Source organism: Cyanistes caeruleus, chromosome 10, assembly GCF_971803275.1.
Source record: "Cyanistes caeruleus chromosome 10, bCyaCae1.hap1.1, whole genome shotgun sequence".
Taxonomy (NCBI): Eukaryota; Metazoa; Chordata; class Aves; order Passeriformes; family Paridae; genus Cyanistes; species Cyanistes caeruleus.
The window spans coordinates 22,573,183-22,596,173 of record NC_141710.1 but is presented as its reverse complement, the minus strand read 5'-3'; the positions used below and the strand labels follow the sequence as shown (position 1 = coordinate 22,596,173).

At 50.3% G+C, this 22,991-nt stretch overlaps 1 protein-coding gene across 8 annotated transcripts; it reads right to left on the bottom strand.

Moving 5' to 3' along the window:
• Positions 1-1,567: 1,567 nt before the first annotated feature.
• On the bottom strand, positions 1,568-17,817 carry SLITRK3 (SLIT and NTRK like family member 3). Of its 8 annotated transcripts, XM_086843397.1 has the most exons (4): positions 11,127-14,182; positions 7,636-7,658; positions 3,872-3,929; positions 1,568-3,251 (listed from the first exon to the last, which is right to left on the bottom strand). In XM_086843397.1, exon 1 carries the CDS (start codon positions 14,163-14,165, stop codon positions 11,334-11,336), a length of 2,832 nt encoding a protein of 943 aa, XP_086699523.1. In that variant the 5' UTR covers positions 14,166-14,182; the 3' UTR covers positions 1,568-3,251; positions 3,872-3,929; positions 7,636-7,658; positions 11,127-11,333. The 8 variants fall into 8 exon arrangements, with proteins under 8 accessions (XP_086699523.1, XP_086699522.1, XP_086699520.1 ...); XM_086843396.1 differs by adding an exon at positions 17,366-17,817 and having other exon boundaries at positions 1,568-7,658; positions 11,127-14,183; XM_086843394.1 differs by adding an exon at positions 15,821-16,851 and having other exon boundaries at positions 1,568-7,658; positions 11,127-14,183.
• Between the last annotated feature and the right edge of the window lie 5,174 nt (positions 17,818-22,991).

Sequence of the window (22,991 nt, the reverse complement as noted above, 5' to 3'; positions counted from 1 at the left end):
CAGCTCACAGGAGCTGAGAGGTTGGGCAGGTTCATGTGAATTATTTCAAGAAGTGCTAATGGCTGTTTGGAAAGCTCCAGCAGCAACATCTGGTGCCACGAGACAGCACATCAGCACGGGGACAGCAGCACTGCTGTGCTGGGAGCAGTGGAACTCCAAGGATTTCCACCAAGCACCTACAGGCTTTGGCTCACGGCATTTCGCTGGCTATCCATCTCTAGCATCCATTTGATTTGTAACTCCAATCCTAAAATTCAGTGTTCCCTTCCCAAATATAAAGTGGCATGGAAAAGTCAGCTTTCCAGAGGCAGGGGGGGGTTGTTTCTTTCGAGCAGCAGTGGCAGGAGCTCAAGTTCATTTTAGATGAAATTCATTCTTCGAGGAGGAGATTGCTGCAGAGTGCAAGGAGGTTTGCAGAGCTCATCACTGCCCTGCTGGTCTCAGCCTGTGGGTTCCTGCGCTGCTCCCCTGAGGACGTGGTCATCCAGGCACCTTGAACACTGACACCAGAAAAGCTGCTTTCCCCAAAATTCTGAGCAAAGCAGAAGCTCTCTGAGCTCTGTGGTTCACTCTGCTCAAAAGAAGACAGCCATGGGAGGACGATGTTCCTGTGCGTGCCCCAGAGATGCTGCACTCAAGTGCTTAGGCTGACATTAGGCCTGCACGAGTTAATTAAAAAATAATCTTTTTTTTTCTTCTCCTCTTCTGGTTGTCTCCAGTCAGACAAATATGCTGAAATCGCAAAACCAGCAAAGGGATTGCTTTAACTAGGAGACAGGGTATGAATTCAGCATATTTTCTGCATAGAAATATGACATTTGTATGGAAATGACCCATTTTCTTGAACAGGCAGCTATACATCACAGAAGTTTCACTGGAACGTTTATGCAAAAGAGATTGGGAAGCACTTTCCCATAAAGTGCTGATTTCCCCCAGATGAAATAATAAGGCAAAGCACAATCCAGAAGCTCAAGAGAAACATTTCACTCAGTGTCGTATGTTCTGGGTATTTGTTTTGATTTCCATGATGATTTGGTGTTTGTCTGCCTGTATTGTCCCCTAAAGGAAGTGAAGAGCTTAAGAAGGAATAATCCATTCTCCCTTTTTTCTTTCCTAATCACATCCCAGCTTCCATGGGAGATGGGAGAAGGGCAGCAGGACATTTCCACCCCGCTCCAAAGACCAGGACAGCATGGAATGGTCAGGGAGGAGGCACAAGGGGGTTTTTCTGCAGGACCTGACTCTGCCACAGGGAGCCAAAATCCCCGTGACAAATCCAAGCTCCCGTGACCTACATTTCTTGGAATATTTGCACAATGCATGTGGCAATTCAGCAATCAGCCAGCACTCCGGGCACACAGCTCAAGGAATGCTGAGGGATCAGTACTTTGCAGCTTTTCCTTTCAAATGCAGAGTGTTAGTGTCTGGTATTCCAGGGGCTGAGCAGCTTCTGGCTTCGCTCGGGGCCAAACTCAGAGTAAGGATCAGCAGCAAAAAATCAAAACCAACACCAACTCCAACACATCCACAGAAAAGTGCTATAACCATAGAATACATAACTAGTAAATCATTTTTAGGCTACTTTTATTACAAAATTACAATTTGAATTAATAGTTGCACAACTACAAGATTGTTTTTATGCCAGTGCTGAATGAAACGCTCTGACCTCGTTCAACCCCACCGAAGTCAAGTGCAAAGTTCACCCTGGTATGAATGAGAAATTCTTTGAGCTTCTCATGAATTAAGGTATAGCTTGTTCTGATGATGAATTGAAATTATTTAAAATCAATTAGAACAGAAAAGACACATCCCAAACTAGATGTTCACTGAGCTCAGATTCTTGATTTACAGCCCAACATCCTGACCCTAAATGGAAATCCATACATCACTGAGGCAACATAATCAGACTTCAGATAACTTACTTTAGAGCAGGAAATTATTTTTTCAAGCCAATAGCTGGGAAATTAACAGCAACCAGAGTAATTATCAGTGCAGATATTTCACCATCAAAACTCTGAGAGCATAGCAGAGGTTTCCAATTCACAGCTAACAACATTTCCTTTGCCTATAAAACCAGCCCTGAGTCATTTTGGCCACCACTTTATTTCACAAATGTGGGACAGCTCTGGAGCAATTCATGATTTACTGGAAGTCCTCTGGAAGAGTGAAAACCTTCCAGACTTGTGCTCAGCCACTAGGCACCACTCCTTTCTAAAGAGAAAATTTAAGACATTTGTGCCAATATGACGTTAATGAAAGCAGCTTCTTTTTTGGGGGGTGTTACAGAAAAGGACACACCGTGGAAATGTGATTTCCCTTAGTTGCATGACTATTTATATAGAGAAATAGAAATTCATATAAATGTATACATTTCTATAGATACACATTTTGTACACTGTAGGCATATACATACATACATATATACACAGGGTGTTATATACACATCCAGATTTGTATATACATATATATAAATATATATACACACACAAATGCACACACAGCTTGCTTTGGAGCCAGCTAGAGTTATAAATTCTCCCTCCCCCACAGAGCCAAGATGATCTGAGCTGCCTCTGTTCAACACCCCACGGTTGCCTCTCCAGCCCGAATTAAATATAATCCTCATTATTCTGCCTCTCTGGTGCCTGAGAAACTTGGCAACCTCTCTGGGTGACTCGAGATGCAGCAATTCCTCCTGCCTTGCCTCTCATAACCTATTCTAGGAGATGCAATATGCTGCTAAGATTAAGTGTCCAAAATGCTAATATGTCTGAGAAGTGCCTCCACTGACCTACATCGGGAATGTAGGTCGGAAAGGAGCTATTTTTAACCAAAATGCCCACATTTTAATTACAGTCCAAAGCAAGCCACATTCCTGAATCTCCCAGCAGTTTGCAAAGATTGAATTTTACACTTCAATAGTGTAATTATAGGTACAGACTTAGATATACACACAGTATATACAGCACATACTCAGCGTTTCCGTGACACATGAGGCACTCACTCCTGCTCGGAGCTGACAGCAACTAATTTTAGGAGCATCTCCTCTTTTTCCCTGATGCATACCTGTTAGAGATCCTTCTTATCAGGGCTTTGTGCTCTGAAGGCTTGGACAGACTCTGGTTGGCTCGGAGGGGCTGGCAAAGGCCTGTGACACCACCACAAGTGTGTCAACACCAACCTGGCGAGGCTGCCAGCAAGCTGAGGGCACTCCAGGCGGGGCAGAGGGAAGTCTCGAGGTGCAATACACCACTCTACAGAAAAACCCAAGAGAGAACCGTGTTTGCAGTTGGTCTCCACTCCACGCACAAACAGAGGGGTCAGGGTGTGTCCTCAGCCCAAGGAGGATCTGTGCATGCAGACAGGAAAGAGCAGTTTTGGGAATGCCAGTGACCTGTGAGAGCTTGGGCCAAAGGCAGAAAAACAGGGTCTGGGGGCTACTTGTGACCTGCTCTGAAACAAGAATTTCCTGTAGTTATTGGCTGTCTCTAAGGCAGTGAGAGGCACTCGACTTTCAGGTGCTGTTCTCACTGTCAGCCTTGGCAAAATTCCCACTTGTCACAACGTAACCATTGCCATTCCTTCCATCATCAGCCTCCCTGGCTGCAGTGCCACAGCCCCCACTGCTAACAGCAGGAATGCATATATAGAAATATATATATATATATTTATGTTTATCTACCTACATAAATTAGATCCATCCACAAGTCTTATTGGTTCAAAACAGAAAGGGAGAACTGAGCATGGACTGAACAATTAGTCTCTGCTTTAATCAGTGCCTCAACTCCTCCTCAGGACCCCTCAAGGCTGTGACTTGCCCTTTCTTTGAAGAAAACACTGACATCAACTGGATCTAAAAAAGACTTTTACTTGCCATATTTCTTTGCTTGCCAATACTATCCACTTTCCAAAGCATCCAGGTTTTTGGGTCACTGAAAAGAAAACATAACAGAAGTGATGCCACAGGAAATGTCTCTGATTAAGAAGAATGCATTTAGCTACAGGTTTATTGCAGCAGTGCTCTGGGGACAACTGATCAGTCCTGCCCTTTGCATGGCAGTTTAACAGCACCAGAGAGACTTGGATGTGTTCCCTAAAAAAAGACAAACTTAACTGACCAGCATCCATTACCAATGGCTAATTTTTGTAAAAGCTCATTTTTCACCAAAGCACCATGAGTTTTCTCAGTGCTCCCAGTGCAGGGAGGTACCTCCAGTGGTGCAGGACCCCAAGGAACTGGATTTCTCAGGTGGAGCAGCTTAGCTGGTCCCATCCAACCCTGAAATCTCACTCATGGGAATTCCCAGCATCTCCCTTTGAGTCAGACCGTGCTGGGCACTCTCAGGACACAGCAGAGTGAAGATATTTCACCTCTGAGAGGCAATTCCTATGCTCTTTGGAGCAGAGCTCCTTCACTTTCCAAAGAAAATAAGTACAAGAATTCAATTTAAAGTCCTATTAAAAGCACAGTTTGATGAGAATTTTCACACTGCAATGTTTCCCTCTCTCTGGTCATACCAGTGATAAAATCAAACTGAACAATCACAGAGCAAATAAACCCCAAAAAACTCACAAACCATTAGTTAACTTTGATTTGCAAAGTCAAAACCTCCAAAGTTCAATGACAGACTTTGGTTCAAGGGTTATTCAGATACTGGACATATTATATTATATATATATTTAAACACATAAAATGGTTTAGAGACAAAGTACAAACCCAAAGCTTTATGTATCTTTCTATAAAACTTAGTTTAGGACAGTTACTGTTGGGACTGACTTAGTTTTAAACAAGTACAGCCTGAAAAAATGATCAACAAATACATTCCTATAATTCTTTAGGGTGTAAACCAGCTACAGTCTCTGGAAAAAACAAAGGAAAGCAAAAAAAAATGCATAAAACCCCCATAAGCAGTATATTAATGCTACTGTAATATTTAGGGAATGTCATTAACTTCAGATAAAGTCCCTGTAGTTACCCTGTAGGATAAAAGTAAGTCCCTGTAAGTATCCTGTAGGATGAAAAAGTCCCAAATTTTTCTTCAGCTTTTGTTTTGGTTGTTTAGTTGGTTTTTAGAGTATCTGCTACAGGAGTCTCTCCTCAGGAATGGTGCCAGGGGCCACCATCACCAGCAGCAATGGCAGTGCCACCAGAAGCAGCAGCACAAAGTCTTTCCCATTCCAAAAGTGATTTATCACAATTCAGGAATTCCTGCTTGGAATCATTTGAGCCCTACTGCAAAATCTGATCACTGCAGAGAACCTCCCTCCCTGGCACTGTGCTCCAAGGACAAGCCAAATTGCTGTGCCACGTGCCATGGGCAGGACATTTCTCCACAGGCAGTGGCATTTATTGCAATTCCCAAGTACAGAGTGAGTCAGTCCTTGGCTAACCTGAAACATCCCTTCAGAATTCATAGAATATATAGGATATTCTTGAGAGATTTAGAAAATTCCAGTGGAAAAATAAAGGCATCAGAAAAAGTAAATGCACATTAAAGATTCAGGATAGGACATAGGACTTGGTCATGAATATTTTGTATTTGCTCTGCCCTCTCTTAGTATCTGCTCTTTTTAAGGCACCCAACAGCTGAGTGTTGCACGTCCACACCTCTAAATAATGCCTAAAAATAACCCCACACTTCAGATCAACACTCTTAACATTCAAAAATATCAGGACTGAGGCACCATCCACCCTATAGATATAGAGCATTCCTACAGCTCTGCTCTTTGAGCCTTTTCCTCTCATTTTCCCACAAAAATTATCCACCTGACACCATCCTGAAAAACACCATAATACTGACTCATTTAGCAGAGAAAATGCCACCACAGGGAAGTGTTTCCAAATGCTTCCACGGGGATCCAAAATAACCTACAAATGTCACCCCAGCAGCCTCCTGGGGAACTCTGTGTGCAGCAAAGTCAATGTTCTCATAGAAATCCCCCAAACTGCCCCAACAACCTGAACAAAAATGAGATAATGACAGAATTTTACAATTGGGAAACCACAAGGATCAAGGAAAAGACATTTTAAAGAAGTTGTAGAAAGCATAATTGTCAGTGACTGCCAATCATAGAAATACAGAATGCCCTGGGTTGGAAGGGACCTTCACATTCTTGATCTCAAAGAAAAATATAATACTAATAAAGTATTTCCAAATAATTTGTAATTTTACATGAATAATCTTCTTGGCACCAATTACATTAGAACTAAACTAATTTGTCTTTAAAATCAAAAGCCTTAAAGACTGGTCAGTTAACTTGTGAGTAAGGTCAATCAGAGAATTACTGAATTGATGGCAAACCCATTTTCTCTGTACCATTACTCATTTTATTCTGAAACAGTCCCATGGAGTACTTGTCTCAAAATACTTGAATCCACTTAATAGATGTAATTTTCTGAGATCAGATTTTGCTCTTCATTTAAGTCTGCTGACTAGAACTGAGCATAATGTGGTGTTTCAACATTGGCTTCCAAGGGAGCAGAACTGTGCCTCCATTCCATTCCCACTCCAGTGTTCCAAGCACATTCCAATTTTTCCACTGCTCAATCAAATCAGAAATATTTCAAGAACAGGGAAAAAAAAAAATAAATATGTATTTCCACTCACACCAGAATTAAAAAATAGGAATTTTTATACAAAGAGTTGTTGTGAGCTACATCCTGGATCAATCTGCATTTCTTCCATGGAGAAAAACTGTGTTGTACTGTGTACAACATAAATACATAATTGTGTACACATAAATACATACATACATAAATTCACTGAGAAACTCAGCTACAGACTGAAAACCAAGCCTTGGAAAAACTCAGAGAATAGGAATTTGCAGCACACCACAGCCTGATTTCCGAGTATCCATAAATCCACGTTGTAAAAGCAAGTGCCTTTGGAAGAAGGGCGATCCTGGAACAAGTTCACTCCGGAGTGGCTGGAGCACTGCCAGGAGTCACACCCGTGGCTGAATAATGTTCTGAGCAATGAACTCCCACACTTAAGGCCAAACTCTACTGGCTGTTCTTCACGTGAACACTCCTGTTAAAGCTAAACCCGAGCCATCACATCTTTTTCGCGTGAAGTGGGTACTTGAAGCAAGTGGAAGCAGCGCAGAGCTCATCAAGTGCTGCTGGCACACCCAAGCGCCTCAGAAGAACAGCCTCACATTTTGGAGAGACCTTCCCCTCCTGGTGCTCTCAAAGTTCTCAGGGAGAACACATGTTGGAAAAACCCACACATTTCGAGCTTAAAACCAAATCAGAATGTGCTGCCACACCCAAAGGTGGTTTTGTCTGGAAAGGTCTCTGACAAAATCTGGAGCTGCCACAGCTTAAATCAAGTTCACTGAATCTCCTAAGAAATTAGATTCTCACTCTCCAATAACACTCTAACCAGAGCAGTAGGCAACAGGCTTTTCAAAATTCAGATTATTACTCATACCATAACATTTAACATCTTTCTGTCACTGTTGATACACTCAAGAGATCAATGAAGCCATTTCCAAACAAATTTTGTAACCTAGGGTACAATGTGATGGTGACATCAATGACAACATCCAGAAAATACAGAAAGCACCAAAAATTGAGCACCAGGATCATCCTTTCCATTTCCCTGTGTGCAGTTGTTGGCTGTGACTGGGGCTTACCTGGCCTTGCTGTTCTTTTCCACCTGTAGGAAGAATTTCAATGGTCAGTGAGGGAATAAACCAAACACCTCCTGAAGGTTTTACTACCACAGGCTGGTGGCACCAGGTACTTGTACAACCATGAAATCAAGCTAAAAACATATTTATTTCACACAGCATCCCACCAAGCAGCTCTAATGCAACTGCAGATCATTTGACTTTGAGTCCTTTCCAGTAACATTAATGCTACCTACGCTACTGCTGATAAAGACAGAATTATCATTAATACTCCCTATTAATTAGGAGGAGCCTGGGCTGGAGCATGCAAAGTGCCACCCAGTACAGGTCAGAGATGATGGATCCACTTTCGGTTCCTGCAGTGGAAAGGAATGCTGCTACCCACTCAGCCTCAGCTCAACACAATGAAAAAGCAAAATGAAAGTCATCAAAACACCCTTTAGACGTCACACTTAAGACATTGTCAACACCTACAGAGCAAATCATCCCCAAATTATCTCAGTACACAAGGGAAAGGAAGTTTCCTATGCAAGGAAAGAAAAATAACTCAATGTAAGCCAAAAATTATCTCTTTTAATACAAAATTCCATTCTCATAGAACAAATTTATTTCCACTGAATAAATAGATCTGCTCACTGTCCACGGGCGAGATTACTGCCTATAGTAAGGATGAAATTCTCTTGCCTTTCTGCAGTTTGATTAAAATATAAACATTAATTGCAACCGGCTTTACTCTATTTGGATACAAGTATGAACACTTGGGGCTTTGAGGACATTGCCAAATGTATACAGCACCACTCTCACTGGGGGTTGTACTATAACCTGATTTATACAGCTCCACGCATCACTTGCATGTAGGCTTATCAATGTAATTATTACAATTATGATAAGAAGGATCTGCCCTTTGCACTTGCATGTTTAATACTCTTAGCACGTTCATGCTCTTCCACTATCTATTAAAAACCCAGCAAAACAAACAAATGAGCAAACCCCAACGGGTCAGAGCTGAAGGCAGCAGTGAGGAAACACAATCTCAACTCAAAAATGGGAATTCCAACGTGTCATGTTTTTACTGATGGCATGGAGGGCGATGCCAGATTTACAGAGGTTCGGAGCTGTCCCTCCATCTCCAGACACACGCAGCTGCCACCAAGGCTGGGGGAACGACCCTCCAAGAGAAAAAGCTCACCGATCCTGGCTGGAGCTGCAAATAGCGCCATTGTTGGGAGAACATTTATGGGTTTATCTCTGTTAAAACAGAGGGGTGAAGCCGAGCTGCTCCCCGAGGAAGGAGGGCAGGTGCTGGGGAGGGCGACCTTGGGAGTGCCAGCCTTTGCCAGGAGGTGACAGAGCCCGCTCCCCTCGGGACAGCAGCGCTCCGAGCAGCCCCTCTGGAGCTCCGCTGGGGGAATAACCTCAATTCACCTGCACAAAGCACCCTGACAAATGGACACATCGGGTATTTCTGGACCAGCCCCACCGTCTGAAGGAGCTCAGGGCAGCGCCGAGGGCACGCAGGGGCCCGGCTCTGAGGGCTGCCCTTGGCGGCCCCACCCCGGGTACACTCGGCGGGGCGGACGGGGGCACGGAGCGGCGCCGGGAGCGGCTGCAGGCCGGGATCGTACCCAGGATCGAGTCCAGGATCGGGTCCGGGATCGATCCCGAGATCAATCGGGATCAATCCCGGGATCAATCCCGGGATCGGGCCCGGGATCGGGATCGGGATCGGGCCCGGCCGCTCCGGCCCCGCCGCCGCCTCAGCGCTGGGGCTGTGGCGCCACCTGGCGGCCGCGCGGGGCCGCGCTCCGAGCCCGGCCTGGGAGCCGCGGGGACACAACAGCGGCGGGGACAGCGCGGGGACAGGGGGACAATGCGGGGACAGGGGGACACCGCCGGGACAACGGGACACCGCCGGCGACAAGACACCAACGCGGACAAGATACCAACCGGGACCCGCCCGGGCAGGGAAATCCCAGGGTCTTTGGTCTGGCTCCGGGCGCAGTGGGAGAAGGGCGGCGCGGCCGCGGGGATGCTTTGCTTTGCTTTCCCCGATCGCATCCCCCCATTCCAAACTGGAAATGCGGTTTAAATCCCCGCTCCGGAGCTCTCTGAGTGCTCACCCCGCTGCCAGCACCGGCAACATCCCCGCGATGCCTCCCAGTGCCTCCGGCAGGCCGGGAACCAGCGCTCCGGAGGGATGCGCTCCCAAATTTCCCGATATTTTGAACTGTCAGGACAGTGCGGCAGGGATGCAGATCGCAAATCGGATTTGTGACGGTCTCGGGTGGTATCTTGGCAAGAGACGCTGTACAGGGTTTGGTTTTTTTTTTTTCTCTGTTAACATCACAGTGCATCGAACTGTTATTAATAAAATAGCGTTCAAGGTTATGGGGGGAAGGAAATCTCTGTGGGGGAAGCTGAAGTTTCAGGTTCAAGCTTTGTATTCCTATATATATATATATATTTGGGGATGTATATATATATATATATATATCTATATCTGCATTTTTTTTCAAAACGTTTTATTAGGAAAGCTATACCAGACGCATCACTGTACAATGATTAAACATTACCTTTACAATTTATATTCACTTGAAATTACAGAATAAATATATGCACATTGTTGTACCTTTGTGTGTGTGTGCGTGTGTGCGTGTATGGGTGCATGAGAGAGAAAACATTAAAAGTGCTTCCTACAAAGCTGTTAGTGAGAGGTGCCCATTAGCTTTTGCTTTTTTTTTCCTTTTTTTTTTTTTTTTTTTTCTTTTTCTCTGTATATTTTTGCATGGCGCTTTTATTAGGAAAGTGCGGATGTCCTCCAAAAAACCATGGCGTCATGACGAAGTGTCACTGAGCATCCCCTAGGTGTGTGCGCCACGTGGTGACATCCTTTGGGCTGCTCGGCTCCGGGTGCCTCCCCCCGGCCCCCGGGATTCCCCCCGCGACCCCCGAGCCCCCCGGGAGGGGCTGGGCTGGCGGGGGGTGCGCGGAGGGTGAGGGTGAGGAGTGTGCGTGCGAGGGAGGGAGAGAGACAAGAGTGAGACATTCGAGCAAGACCCTCCCCTCCCTTCCCTCTTGCAGTTTCCAGGCATGCAGCAAACTGCGCTCGTTTGCTTCTTTGCATTATTTTTTTTTTTTTTTTTCTCTTTTAAATAAATGTACAGAATCTGTGCCATGATGGGCAAGAGGAAAGCAAGCCAGAAAATGCCATCTTCCCTCCCCCTCCCCTCCAAGGGAAAATATCAAGGAAGTTTACTGACAACGGAAAAAAAAAAACAACAGAAAAGAAAATAAAAAAAGAGGAAAAAAAGCAAAAAACAAAAACAGCCAACGAACAAAACAAACAACAAGAATAAAGAAAATAAAAGGGGAAAGAAAAAAGAGAGAAAGAGACACACATAGAATTTACTTAATCAGGATCAATACAAAGATCCCCCATAATAATAATAATAATATAATAATAATAATATAATAATATAATAATAATAATATACCTTTAGACATGGCACAGTCAAAGTCTCAGTTTCAGTATAAAAAATAATGATTGATTAACATCTGCTGGCAAAAGTCTGCGAAGGCACTTCGTCGATTACTGATCTGAGAAGGGCCCTGCCCCGCAGCGCGCACATCTGGCGGGGCAGAGCGCACAGCTGGATCCTCTGCTCGCGGGCGGCGGGGCCGGGCGGGCGGCGGGGCGGCGGTCAGAACCGGTACGTGGTCTTCTCCAGGACTTCGAGGTAATCCGGCTTGGTTTGGAGTTTGGCCCTTAACTCGAGGTATTCGCTTGTGGGGGTTTGGTGGTCCGGGAAGCCCTTGCCGGCCGCGAAGAGCAGGGTCTCCTTCAGCCTGGCGTCCTGCTGCAGGTCCGGGTATTGCATGCCGGGGGGGTGGACGTGCAGTTCCTTCAGCTTGGGCACGGTGCCGTACAGGCAGTCCACGAAGCCCACGGCGCAGGGCGGCGGGCGGTCGCGGTCCCGCGGGGCTCCCCCCGCCGCCGCCGCCGCCCCGAGCGCGCCCGCCGCCAGCCCTCCGCCCGCGGGGTGCTGGGGGTGCACGGCCACGATGGTGTTGAGCTGCGAGCTGGACACGGCCAGGCTCCACTCCTGCTCCTTCTCCAGCAAGGTGCGGTAGCTGCTGCCCGGCTCCGGGGCGGCGGCGGGGGCGGCGGGGTGAGCGAAGCCGCGCTCGCCGCCGCCCCGCAGCAGCTCGGCCGCCTCGCCGCCGCCGCCCGCCGCCTCCTCCTCCTCCCGCGGCTTGTAGATGGGGTTGTTGCACATCTGGGTCACCGGGTGCGGGATGTAGTCGTAGACGTGGCCCGCCGGGGGCGCCTTCTCCGGGGACCGCTCCCCGGGGCCCCCCCCGCCGCCGCCGCCCCCTCCGCCGCCGCCGCCGCCCTCGGGGAAGAGGCGCGGGCAGCGCAGCGGCACCGAGCCCAGGTCCGCCGCCTCCGCCCGCGGGCCGCGGAACGGCAGCTTCCGCCGCCGGCGGCGCAGCACGAAGGCGAAGAGCCCGGCGGCCACCAGCACGGCGGAGAAGAAGAGGACGAGGAGGCTGAGGATGAGCACGGAGAGCGGCACGGCCGCGGCCGCGGCGGCCGGGGGCAGCTCGTAGGCGGCCGCGCCGGTGGCGGCGGGCGGCGGCGGGGGGGCCCCGGGGGGCGAGGCGGCGGCGGCGGCGGCGGGGCGCAGGGCGGCGGGGCACAGCGCGGCCAGCTCCAGCGAGCGCAGGTCGCGGCGGGCCAGCGGCTCCGGGCTGGCGCACAGCACCTCGCCCACCACGCTGACGGAGCTGAGCGCCTCCAGCCACTGCTTCAGCGGCACCAGCTCGCAGGTGCAGTCCCAGGGGTTGAGCTTCAGGTCGATCTGCACGATGGCGTGCAGGTGCTCCAGCACCCCGGCCACCGGCAGCGCCAGGAAGTGGTTGTTGCGCAGGTTGAGGCGCGCCAGGGAGGTGCCGGCGAAGGCGTCGGTGGGCAGCGTGCGGAGCAGGTTGTCGTTGAGGAAGAGGAGCTTCAGGTTGGGCATGAGGCTGAAGGCCGCCGGCTGGATTTCCCTGATCAGGTTGTACTCGAAGTACAGGTAATGCAAACTCTGCAGGCCCCGGAACATGCCCGGGGTGAGCCGCTCGATGTCGTTCCCGTTCAGGTACAGGCTCTTGAGGTTCGGCAGGTTGATGAACGCCCCGTCCTGCACGTAGGAGATCCTGTTGTTCCCCAGGTGTAAGAGATCCAAGGAGGAAAAATTCCAGAAATCGGAGCGGTAGATCTTCTGGATCAAATTCCCGCTCAGGTACAGCTTCTTGGCGTTCAAGGGCCTGGGCAGGAGCTCGGAGATGTTGTGGAACCCCCGCTCCTTGCAGTTGACGGTCAGGCCCAGGTCGTTGATGTGCAAACTGCAAGAGCAGCCGGTGGGGCAGATGATGGGGATGGGGGGCCGGGTCTGGTAGGCAGCCACGGGCGGTTGGTTGGGCCCGGGGTACAGGCCACGGGGGGTCGGGGGAGGCCGGGGCGCCCGGGGCTGCTTGGTGGGCTTGGGCTGCTTGTTGGACGTTTTGTACTCAACAGAGGAAGCGGTGAAATGGAAGGAGGACAGCATGGAGGAAGGCTTCGTAGGCCACGCGTTCTCCTTGCTGGAGGACAGCTGAGGGATGCCCAGGCTGGCTTCCACCTCAGAGTCGGACAGCATGGGGCAGAGCTTGCTTCTTTTGATTTCCCGCAGGTCCTTCCCGTGGAAGTGGAAGGGCGTCTCGCAGGTGATGTCCCCCACCAGAGCAGTGTAGGGGATGCGCTCCAGCCAGCTCTTGAGCTGCACGATCTCGCACGTACAGTTCCACGGGTTCTCCTCCAGCTGGATCTCCATCAGGCTCCTGCCAATGTGGTCCAACATCCCGCGGTACGACAGGACTTTGAGGCGGTTCCCCCGCAAGTCCAAGTGGGTTAAGGACACGGACTTAAATAAATTGGTGGGAAGCATGGGGATAAGATTGTCATTTAGGATAAGGACCCTCAATTTACTTAGGTTTCGAAATGCCCCGCTTTCAATCCGTTTAATGACATTGTAATCTGCCTGCAGATATTCCAGACTTTCCAAACCCAGGAAAGTGTCGTTCCTGAAAATGTCCAATTTGTTTTCGTGCAAATACAACCTCTTCAGAACTCGGAGCCCGTTAAAAGCCCCCGTCTGAATGTCCTGCAGTGCATTGTTCCCAAGGTTAATAGATACAGCATTGTTCAAGTGAAGAAAACTGTTGGTGTACAATTTCCTCATGGAATTCCTCTGCAGATAAAGTTTAAAAGGTCTCGACCACGACTCTGTTATCTGACTAATATTTATAAATCCCTTGTTGTCACAATGTATATGGAAAAGGCTGTCCTTCACTTCACAGTAACATGGATCAAAGCAGGGCTCATCCAGTTCCTCCGAGTCCTCTATCAAGGGAATAGGTGTAGTCCATGCTAGAGCAATTGTGCTTAGAAGAATTATCCACAACATCCTTCCTTTATGAAGCGTCTCTGCCGTGGAAGGTTTCATCATTTGTTGATGTTTACAAAACTGCAACGGGAAGAGAAACACAGATTTCAGTATTTCTGCCCCGTCCCTCTCCTCTTCCTAAGCCCCTACCTGCTGGACTCATGTCGGGCTCCTGGAAAGTTCAGCAATTGTTGGGCAGACGTTCCCAACCAACTCCAGGGGTGTCGGCTGGGCGAGCCTTGCCCTGATTTATACTCGAGAGATGTTAGACGGCTCCATCACGCGATAGCAGCCTGCCTTGCTCCCCTCCCCGTGGTAAATGCCACCTATAAAGGGGACAGCACATGCAGCCCCACACAGCACCACGAGCACACCGAACGTGTTGCGTCTCTCCACGTTTCCCAGGCGTCGGAACCGCCCGGATCTCATCCCCGGCTGCGATTTCAGCCCAGGAGCCATCACAGCCTGCCTCCACTCCGGGGTGGGGGGGAAACACACCAAGTGTGGGCAGATTTCTCCGGTGTCGCACCACATCCTTCATCCATGCAAACTCCCAAAGTTATTGAACCTCCACCCTCGAATCTCCCTCCCTGCCGGCTCGATCCGTTCCACACGCGAGTTCCAGGGAATGTGCGGCGTTTGCTGATGTCCCTGGCAGAACGGTTCCCCTCAGAAATCCCCACAGTGTCTTTACCGGAGCAAATGGTTAACGACCCTGACTGGGAAGGAAATCTTCCCCTCGCAAATGCACCGGTGAATTAATGCAACTGGTATATTATCAGATAAATACACACCACATATTAGTCATTTTAGCTGATTAAAGCATTTAGAGATGATTAATCTTTCTAAAGCACATGCCCATGCGATCAGCAGATCTAAAGGGAAGTGACAGCTGAAGAGGCACCTAGGATTGAAACGCTCAGCCTGCCTTGGATTAGGGCATTTTGTGCCCCCTGGACCAAGCAGGAGACCCGGTTAAAAAGCTGAAAGTGGAAGAAAAAAAATACCTTGACACTTACCAGCCGATAAATTCTCTATCCTACTACACACGATTCCGAATGAAGACACCATTCTTCTCCAATCAGATGAAAATAATACTGCCCTAATGAGATGCAGCTCCTTCAACATATGGTTTCACCCTTCCTTTCACCAGATATTTTAAATGTATGGGCACAGGGAAACGCTAAGGATGGGAATAATAGCGGTGGTGATGCAGCCTTCCTTGAATCCCTGAAATGCCCATTAGAATGATTCGGAGCGATCATTGCTTTTAGTCTCAATCTCCCAATAAAAAGGTCCTTTTTGCCTTCCTCGTGTAAGAACTAGAAAAAATTGCCCCCCATCCGCAAACTTAAGAGCAGAAAGATGCATTTAGGGGAGAGAAATGCCGGAGGAACAGGAATCCTTAGGATCAACTTGCAAATGAAACCCTCCCCTGTGGGAAAGAGGAGATGGTTGAAAGCACGAAAAGAGAAATACCCTCTGCAATTAAAACCAGCATCTAATTGGGGAGAAGGGAGAGAGACGAGAGCTATATTGCAGTATCAATCTCTCTGTCTCTTTTGCAAAATATTAGCCACTTAAGTTCTTTCTCTTCTGCAAGGGCTGTAATAAAAATAAAAAAATAAATAAAGAGGATTATTATATCTTCTTTTTGGAAGAGGGGGGTGTCTTTGACCCTAGGCGGAAACAAAAGGATCCAGAAAGGTTGTACTTACCGGTTTGCAGGAGAGATTTTAGCACATCTTTAGCAAAAAAAAAAAAAAAAAAAAAAAAAATTATAAAAAAAAAGGCAAAAGAAAGGAAGGGGGTAAAAAAAAGAAGGCTCGAGTTTAAAGATTGCTGGTTTCTCTCTGCCTCTCCCTCTCTGTGGCTCTCTCTCCCTCTCTCTCTACTCCTGCTGAAGCTGAGGCAAAAGGAAAAAAAAAAAAAAAAAAAAAAGGAGGAAAAAAAAAAGAAAAAAAAAAAAAAAAAGAAGCAAGCCTGAAACGTGCTGAGAATGCAATGAGCCCCTCAATGATCTTCTTTAGGATGCAGAGCTGCTGTTTGGCACACTCAATGGAGGAGGGAGGAGAGGGGCTGCTGCAGGCTCCAGCGCCGCCGCCGCCTTCTCCGGGCAGCAGCGGCAGCGCGGAGCGGGCGCTGGGGCGCGGCGGGCGCGGGTGCGCGGCGTGCGCGGGGTGCGGGGCGGTGCGGGGCGGTGTGTGCGTGTGTGTGTGTGTGTGTGTGTGTGTGTGTGTGTGCACTGTGTGTGCACTGTGTGTGTCTGTGTGTGTCCGTGTGTGTGCGCGCTGCCGCTCCTGCCCTGGATCAGGCTCCTCCACGTCATGAAAATCAGCTTCAAGAAGGGGAACAAACGGAGGGGGCGCGCTCGGCTCCAGGTCGGGGGCGCGCATTTGGGAAGCCCTGACTACACATTTTTTTTTTTTTTTCCCTTTGCCTTTTTTTTTTTTTTTTCCTTCTTTTTTTTTTTTTTTTAAAGAGGGAAGGAGGGGGCTGGTTGGCGGAGAGGAAGGGAAGTGGGAAACGAGCAGATGGGGGAGGAAAAAACCTGAGAAGAATCAGAGAGGAAAAAAGCCGCCGGGATGGGGCAGAATTTGCACCCACCCCGCCCTCCCCTAAATAAAAAAAAAAAAAAAAAAAAAAAAGAAAGAAAGAAAAAAAGGAGGGAAAAAAAGGGAACAAAAAGCCCAAGTCTGGAGGAAATCAAAGCTGCTCTGACTGCGAGTGCCAGCCGAGGGCTGCGGCGAGGAGCAGCCCGGGGGTCCCGCACCCACCGCCTCCTCCGCTCGGTGTGCCCGCCCGTCCCGCGGCCGCTCCCGCCCCGAGCCTCGCCGGGATCCCGCAGCTTCCCGCAGAGCCCGACACCTCGGGGAGAACAGCCGGCACCTCCCGCATCCTCCCGGCGTGTGCGCGGAGGCGGAGGGGCCGCGGCCGCCGTGGCCCGGAGCCGCCGCAGGTAACGGGATCCGCGGAGGGGCCGCGGCGGGAGGGCTGCGGGGAAAGTTGCTGGGTGAGATGCGCCGGGGGGCTCCGGGGGCTGCGGGCTCTGCCTGCCCCGGGGCTCGGCCAGCCGGGAGGGAAGGGCTGCGGGCAGGGCAGGAGCGGAGCCCCGCGCCGCTTCGCGCATCCCCGCTGTCCGCACCCGCGCATCCCTGCGCGCATCTCCGCGGAACTCCCGGGGCGTCCCGCACCCCCCGCTCGGCGCCGAGCCCGGACCCCCCTCCCGCACCCTGCGGGGGCTCGGCCGGGCTTCACTTAACTGGAACCGCGGCTCGCTAGCAGAAAGTTGCGGGGCAGGGGCGCGGGCGGGAGGTGCCGGGGGCTCCGCGGGGTCCCGCCGCCCTGGGGCCGCTCTGCGCGGCCGGGGGCGCAGCCTCCGCGCCCGCGGACACGCACCATCTTCCCCCGGCTGCCGAGCTCTCCTCCGCCGGTGCAATATGGACGCACCGCTCCCTCCTAATTAAATTGCTGCATCATTCATTTTCTGACGCGGGAGCGACATGGGGTACGGCAGGCTCCGTGCACTGACACCCCCCGTTCGGAACGGGGGGGAGGCGGGGAAAAAGGGAGAAACGGGGGAATCACAACAGTTTGTTCTCGCAACAAGCTCGCACGGCGGCTTTGGCAGCGACTCGGGAAAGAGAGCTAAACCCCGCTGGGTTTGGGGGGCAGCCCCCCCGTCCCCACGGATGCCGCCCGTGGGGCAGGGTCGGGGTGCGCGGGGGGAGCCCTGACCTTGCAACTTTCCCAAATGCCCCCGAATATCGCTCGTTTTCCTTGCCGGGGCTCCTGCCGTCGGGTCGTGCAGGGGGAGGGAGGAGGGGATGCCCTGGAATGCGGAGCGGGAGCGCTGCGGGGATGGGCGGACATCCCGGCGGGTCCCCCCGCAGGCAGGGACACCCCTGTGCCCCCTGCCCCGCTGTGACACGGGACTGCCCCGCGGGATGCCCCGGGGGAGGAGGAGGAGGAGGAGGATGGCCCCGTACCTCCCTTTCCATCCTTAATGCCCCCGCGGTTTCCCAGAGGGCTGAGGAGACTCAGATGGACAGAGAGGCTGCTCTCCCGGGGTTTGGCCGGGTCGTGTCCCCTTGTCCCCTCAGCCAGGAGGCAGAAGTCACCGCGGGCCATCCCATCCCCTGCATCTCCCTCCAGCCCCAGCAGCTCCCGGCCCTTGTGTCCCTGCTCCGCACGCTGGGGACAGGAGCGCTGTGAGTGCGACTGGCAGCAGCTCCAGCGAAGGGTACGGCTGATGTAACCAAGATTAGGACGTCACTCGGTTATTAATGGTAATTATTATTATTGGCAAGCGAGCTATCTCCTTGCCGAAGCCCATCCCGGAGCTGTGGGGATGCTGTCAGCAGGGTGGGAGCTGGCAGGTTCCCTTCGGCTGCCTCTCGCCAGCCTCAGTTGTCATCACTGAAACGCACCTTTCCCCCCTGACAGCCTTGAGAGGATAAGGGAGGGAGAGCCAACTTAGAGGTGGATACTTGGGTAGTTATTGTACCTTGCAGAAATAACCTTACAAGGTTCTGTTTCCACCAGAGGAGAGCGTTCCCCCGCTGCAGGCGCTGCCCAGCAGGCACCGAGTGCTCCAGGCAGCCTGCAGTGGGAACCATCCCCTTCCCTGCCTTTCCCAGCACAAGTGGCAATGCTGGAGAGAAAAGAGGGGGTTTTCTCCTAAAACTCGCCCTGACTGTCCAGAAAGAAATACTCCAAGCTTTAACAGTCTCTCTGTCTCCAGCAATCCATGGCAAGGGCAGAAGCAATAAATAGTGTAAGGGCGAGGGAAACTCTGCTGTAATTATTCCAAATGGGAGCTGCTTCCCGGCTCGCTGTGCTCTGTTAAGGTCGGGAGCAGTTCGGAGGTGCTGGGTCCGGGTGTTGGGAGGGTTTGGACACAGCTCCAGCTGCATTTCTGCCCAAAAGCCCTGGGAATTCAGGGATGCCGGCTCTGGGGGCAGGAGAAGCTGTGGGAAGCCCAGGGTGGCAGGGGGAGCAGGGAGCCCCGGCGGGATGTGCTGCTCCTTGATCCCTGATGGGATCTCCTGGCCGGAGGAGCTGCCAGCCCTGTGCTCCAGGGAGAGATGCTCCAGGAGCAGGGCAAGCCCAGGGCTCAGAAGGAATATCCCGTGGCTCTCCCTGCCCTGGGAGCCTCCTCAGTGGAACCTGGAAATGCTGGGATTTCGGGAAGGCCAGGGCGCTGGGCTGTGCAGAACACAGAGCTGAACTCTGAGCACGCAGAGTGGCCCTGGGCAGAAACACTCCCAGCTGTCTGCTCATGCCATTAGTCTGGGCTCAAAGCTCAGCTTAACCTCCTTCCCTGCTCTGATCACCCCTCTCCTTGTCCCCATGAGATTTCTATATTCCGTGTCTTTGTATTCAATATCGAGCTTCCCCTCCCCCTTTTATTTTTAGGGAGACTTTCAAATCTTATTGGGATTCTACATTAGAAATTATTTAAGAAGAAGAAGAAGAAATGTCAGTGTTTTTGAAAATGTTGATAGAGGAAAATCAGAATTGAGAGTCTTCTCTGTGCAGCAGTTAGTGAAGCAGTTTATGAGGCTTCACTTCTCTTATTCCCTCTCTGTTCCCTAATTAATTTATCAAACACAGACAGAGAAACATAATAATCAGCTGGAATTTACCTCTAGCCCTTCTCTGGAAGAGACTATTTCTGTTAAACCTCTGCCACATTGTCCCAGTGGTGTTGTAGGGAGCTCTTACTGTTGTATCAACAGCTCAGCCTCTCTACAGAGGGTCCCACATTGGGTTCAGGGGCTTGTCCTGTCCCCCTCGAGCCACTGCCGAGGTTTCCCTGCCTGCTGGAGGGTCCTGTTTGTGCTGGGAGAGCTCAGCCCAAGGCTCAGGTGCTGCTGAGGTCCCTTCATCCCATTCTGGCTGCTCTGATGAAGGCTGGATCCTGTTTTCCATACACTGCTGGCATTTGCCACGCCATATATACAGTACAGGATTATTGGAGCTCCATGGGCACTGCTGAGAGCACACGGAATGGAGGAAGTGTAAGAATTTTAAACTGGGCTTTTCCAGCTGCAATCCTTCAGGCTGGAGAAGCTTATGCCAAGATGATGCTCCTGGCCACAATTTTTTCTTAGCCCCCTCATTATCAGTTATTTATTGAATTTTTTTTTTTAGGACAGTTGAGCTATTTTTGGATGAAGTTAAGAAACAAAAACACACCAAATTCTATTAACATGGATTATTTCTAATATAAAACTGTCCTCAGCTACTTGAAACTCAGTGGGACACTGGAGCAGCACAGAAAGCCCAGCCATGCCCTCAGTAGCAAGTTATTTGTAATTGGTTTACACTCATGGGATTTTTTTTTTTCCAGTAGAGAAATTTTGCCCAGCATTTGATGATATGTGTAAATATTAAAAGGAAAGGAGGGAAGAATTAATAGACAGCATTAAAACAGAACAGCAAATACCAGCAAATTGTGAGTGCAGCATTTTTAATGGATAGCTATTAAAAATAAAAGAGAAAAGTAGGCAAAATAAAAGGGAGGTTTTATTAGACAAAATTGACAGTTGTTACCCTCACTGATTCCTGACATTTCAAGATTAGTTTTTTATCTAATGTTTCAACAGCCTTGATTATTTCCTTCTAGTGAACCACACTCAGCTGTAGCTTTTTTTCTCCTTCTAAGCCCTCAATTTTTTTTTTTCTAAATATGCTGATATTTATTATAGCTAGTGTCAAAAAAAAAAAAAAACAAACCCAACTCCACACTCCACTTATATACAAGCTTCTCCTTGGCCTTTCCTGGGATGATTCACAGCCCTGGGTTGGCATGCACAGCTTCCTCTGGCAGCAGCTGGAATTTCATGCACGGATCCAAGGCAAAATAACGCCCTCAGGGTGATGTGTTCCCAGCCAAGCCGAGAGCTGTGAGCCACCCTCCAGCCCTGAGAGGGTTCCTCCAGCCCTGAGAGGGTTCCTCCAGCCCTGAGAGGGTTCCTCCAGCCCTGAGAGGGTTCCTCCAGCCCTGACAGGGTTCCTCCAGCCCTGAGAGGGTTCCTCCAGCCCTGACAGTGTTCCTCCAGCCCTGAGAGGTCTTCTCCAGCCCTAAGAGGGTTCCTCCAGCCCTGACAGGGTTCCTCCAGCCATGAGAGGGTTCCTCCAGCCCTGAGAGGGTTCCTCCAGCCCTGAGAGAGTTCCTCCAGCCCTGACAGTGTTCCTCCAGCCCTGAGAGAGTTCCTTCAGCCCTGACAGTGTTCCTCCAGCCCTGAGAGTGTTCCTCCAGCCCTGACAGGCTTCCTCCAGCCCTGACAGGCTTCCTCCAGCCATGAGAGGGTTCCTCCAGCCCTGACAGGCTTCCTCCAGCCCTGAGAGTGTTCCCCCAGCCCTGAGAGTGTTCCCCCAGCCCTGAGAGGTCTCCTCCAGCCCTGAGAGGTCTCCTCCAGCCCTTCCCATCCTTCCCAGAGGCAGTTCTGCAGCCGCACCCCGGAATCACGGAACCACTTAGTTTGGAAAAGATCTCCAAGATCATGGAGCCCAGCCATTAACCCAGCACTCAACCATGTCCCTAATGCACATCAAGACATTTTAAATCCAGTTCCAGGGGTGGTGATGCCATGGCTTCCCTGGGCAGCCCCTTCTAGTGCTCTACAACCCTTTTGGTGAAGAAATTTTCCATAATGCCTGGTCTAAACCTCTCCTGGCACAACTAAAAGCTGTTTCTTCTTGTTCTGTCACCTGGCATGTGGGAGAAGAGTCTGTCCACACCCTCCTTTCCTCCATCACAACAACGTGCTGCATCCTTTTTAACCCTTTTTATTCAGTTGAGAGACTTCTTGTCACCTGGCAGCCCAAGTGGAGGTTTCAATGTCCTAAGTGAGGCTGAACAAGGAGCACACAAAGGAAGAACATGGACTTGGAAGTGTGTTTTCTGAATCTCTCCATCCATTGAGCCTGGTGGCAGGACACACCTTCAGATGGCAAATTCATTGCTCCCATTGGAAAAACCTCAGATCATGCAAAAATACTGCTTGGATTCTTGTTGTGGAATAATGGCTGTGGTTTGTTTTGACACTTCCACACTCTGCATGTGGACATTCTCTATTGCAATTTCTCCTTTGGTTTTCTTTCCTTTTCACCTTGTGGGCTAATCTTCCATACATCCCAATTCCTGGATTTTGCCTTGGTACACAAAAATGGAGATTAGCTTCCTGTATGTGCTGTAAGCAACAGCCTGGATTTTCAGGGCATCTGGATTTAGAGTTGCCAGAATTAGAAACATGAGGCAGACGAGATCATGCTAGGGCAATTCCCCAGGACTGGGCCATAAAGCCAATCAATTTAAAATGTAATAGAAAGCACCGAGTTCTGGGTGAAGGAAGGCACTTACTGCTCATTTGGAAAGAAAAGCTCATATTCGAAATTGCTTTTCAGATCTGACTTGAGCCCACTTTTAGTGATGTCAATGGTGCCACTTCCGTTCAGTCCAGTGGTGCCAGGAGTTTCTGTTTGCTGCTGCTGCTTCTCCACTTCCCTCTCTCTTCCTCTTCCTCAGACCCCTGGCAGCAGCACTCTTAGCGTGGCTCAGAGGAGGCTCCAGGATGATCCCAGGGATGGAGCAGCTCTGCTGGCAGGAAAGGCTGGCACAGCTGGGATTGTTCACCTGGCCAGGAGAAGCTTTGGGATGAGCTCAGGGTGGCCTTGCCAGGGCCTGGAAGAGCTGCAGGAAACCTGGAGAGAGACAATTCCTAAGGGATGCAGGGACAGGACACAGGGAATGGGTTCCCACTGACACAGAGTAGGGTTAGATGGGATATTGGGCAGGAATTGTTCCCTGGCAGGGTGGGCAGGGCTGGGGCTGCCCCTGGATCCCTGGAAGTGCCCAAGGCCAGGTTGGACACTGGGATT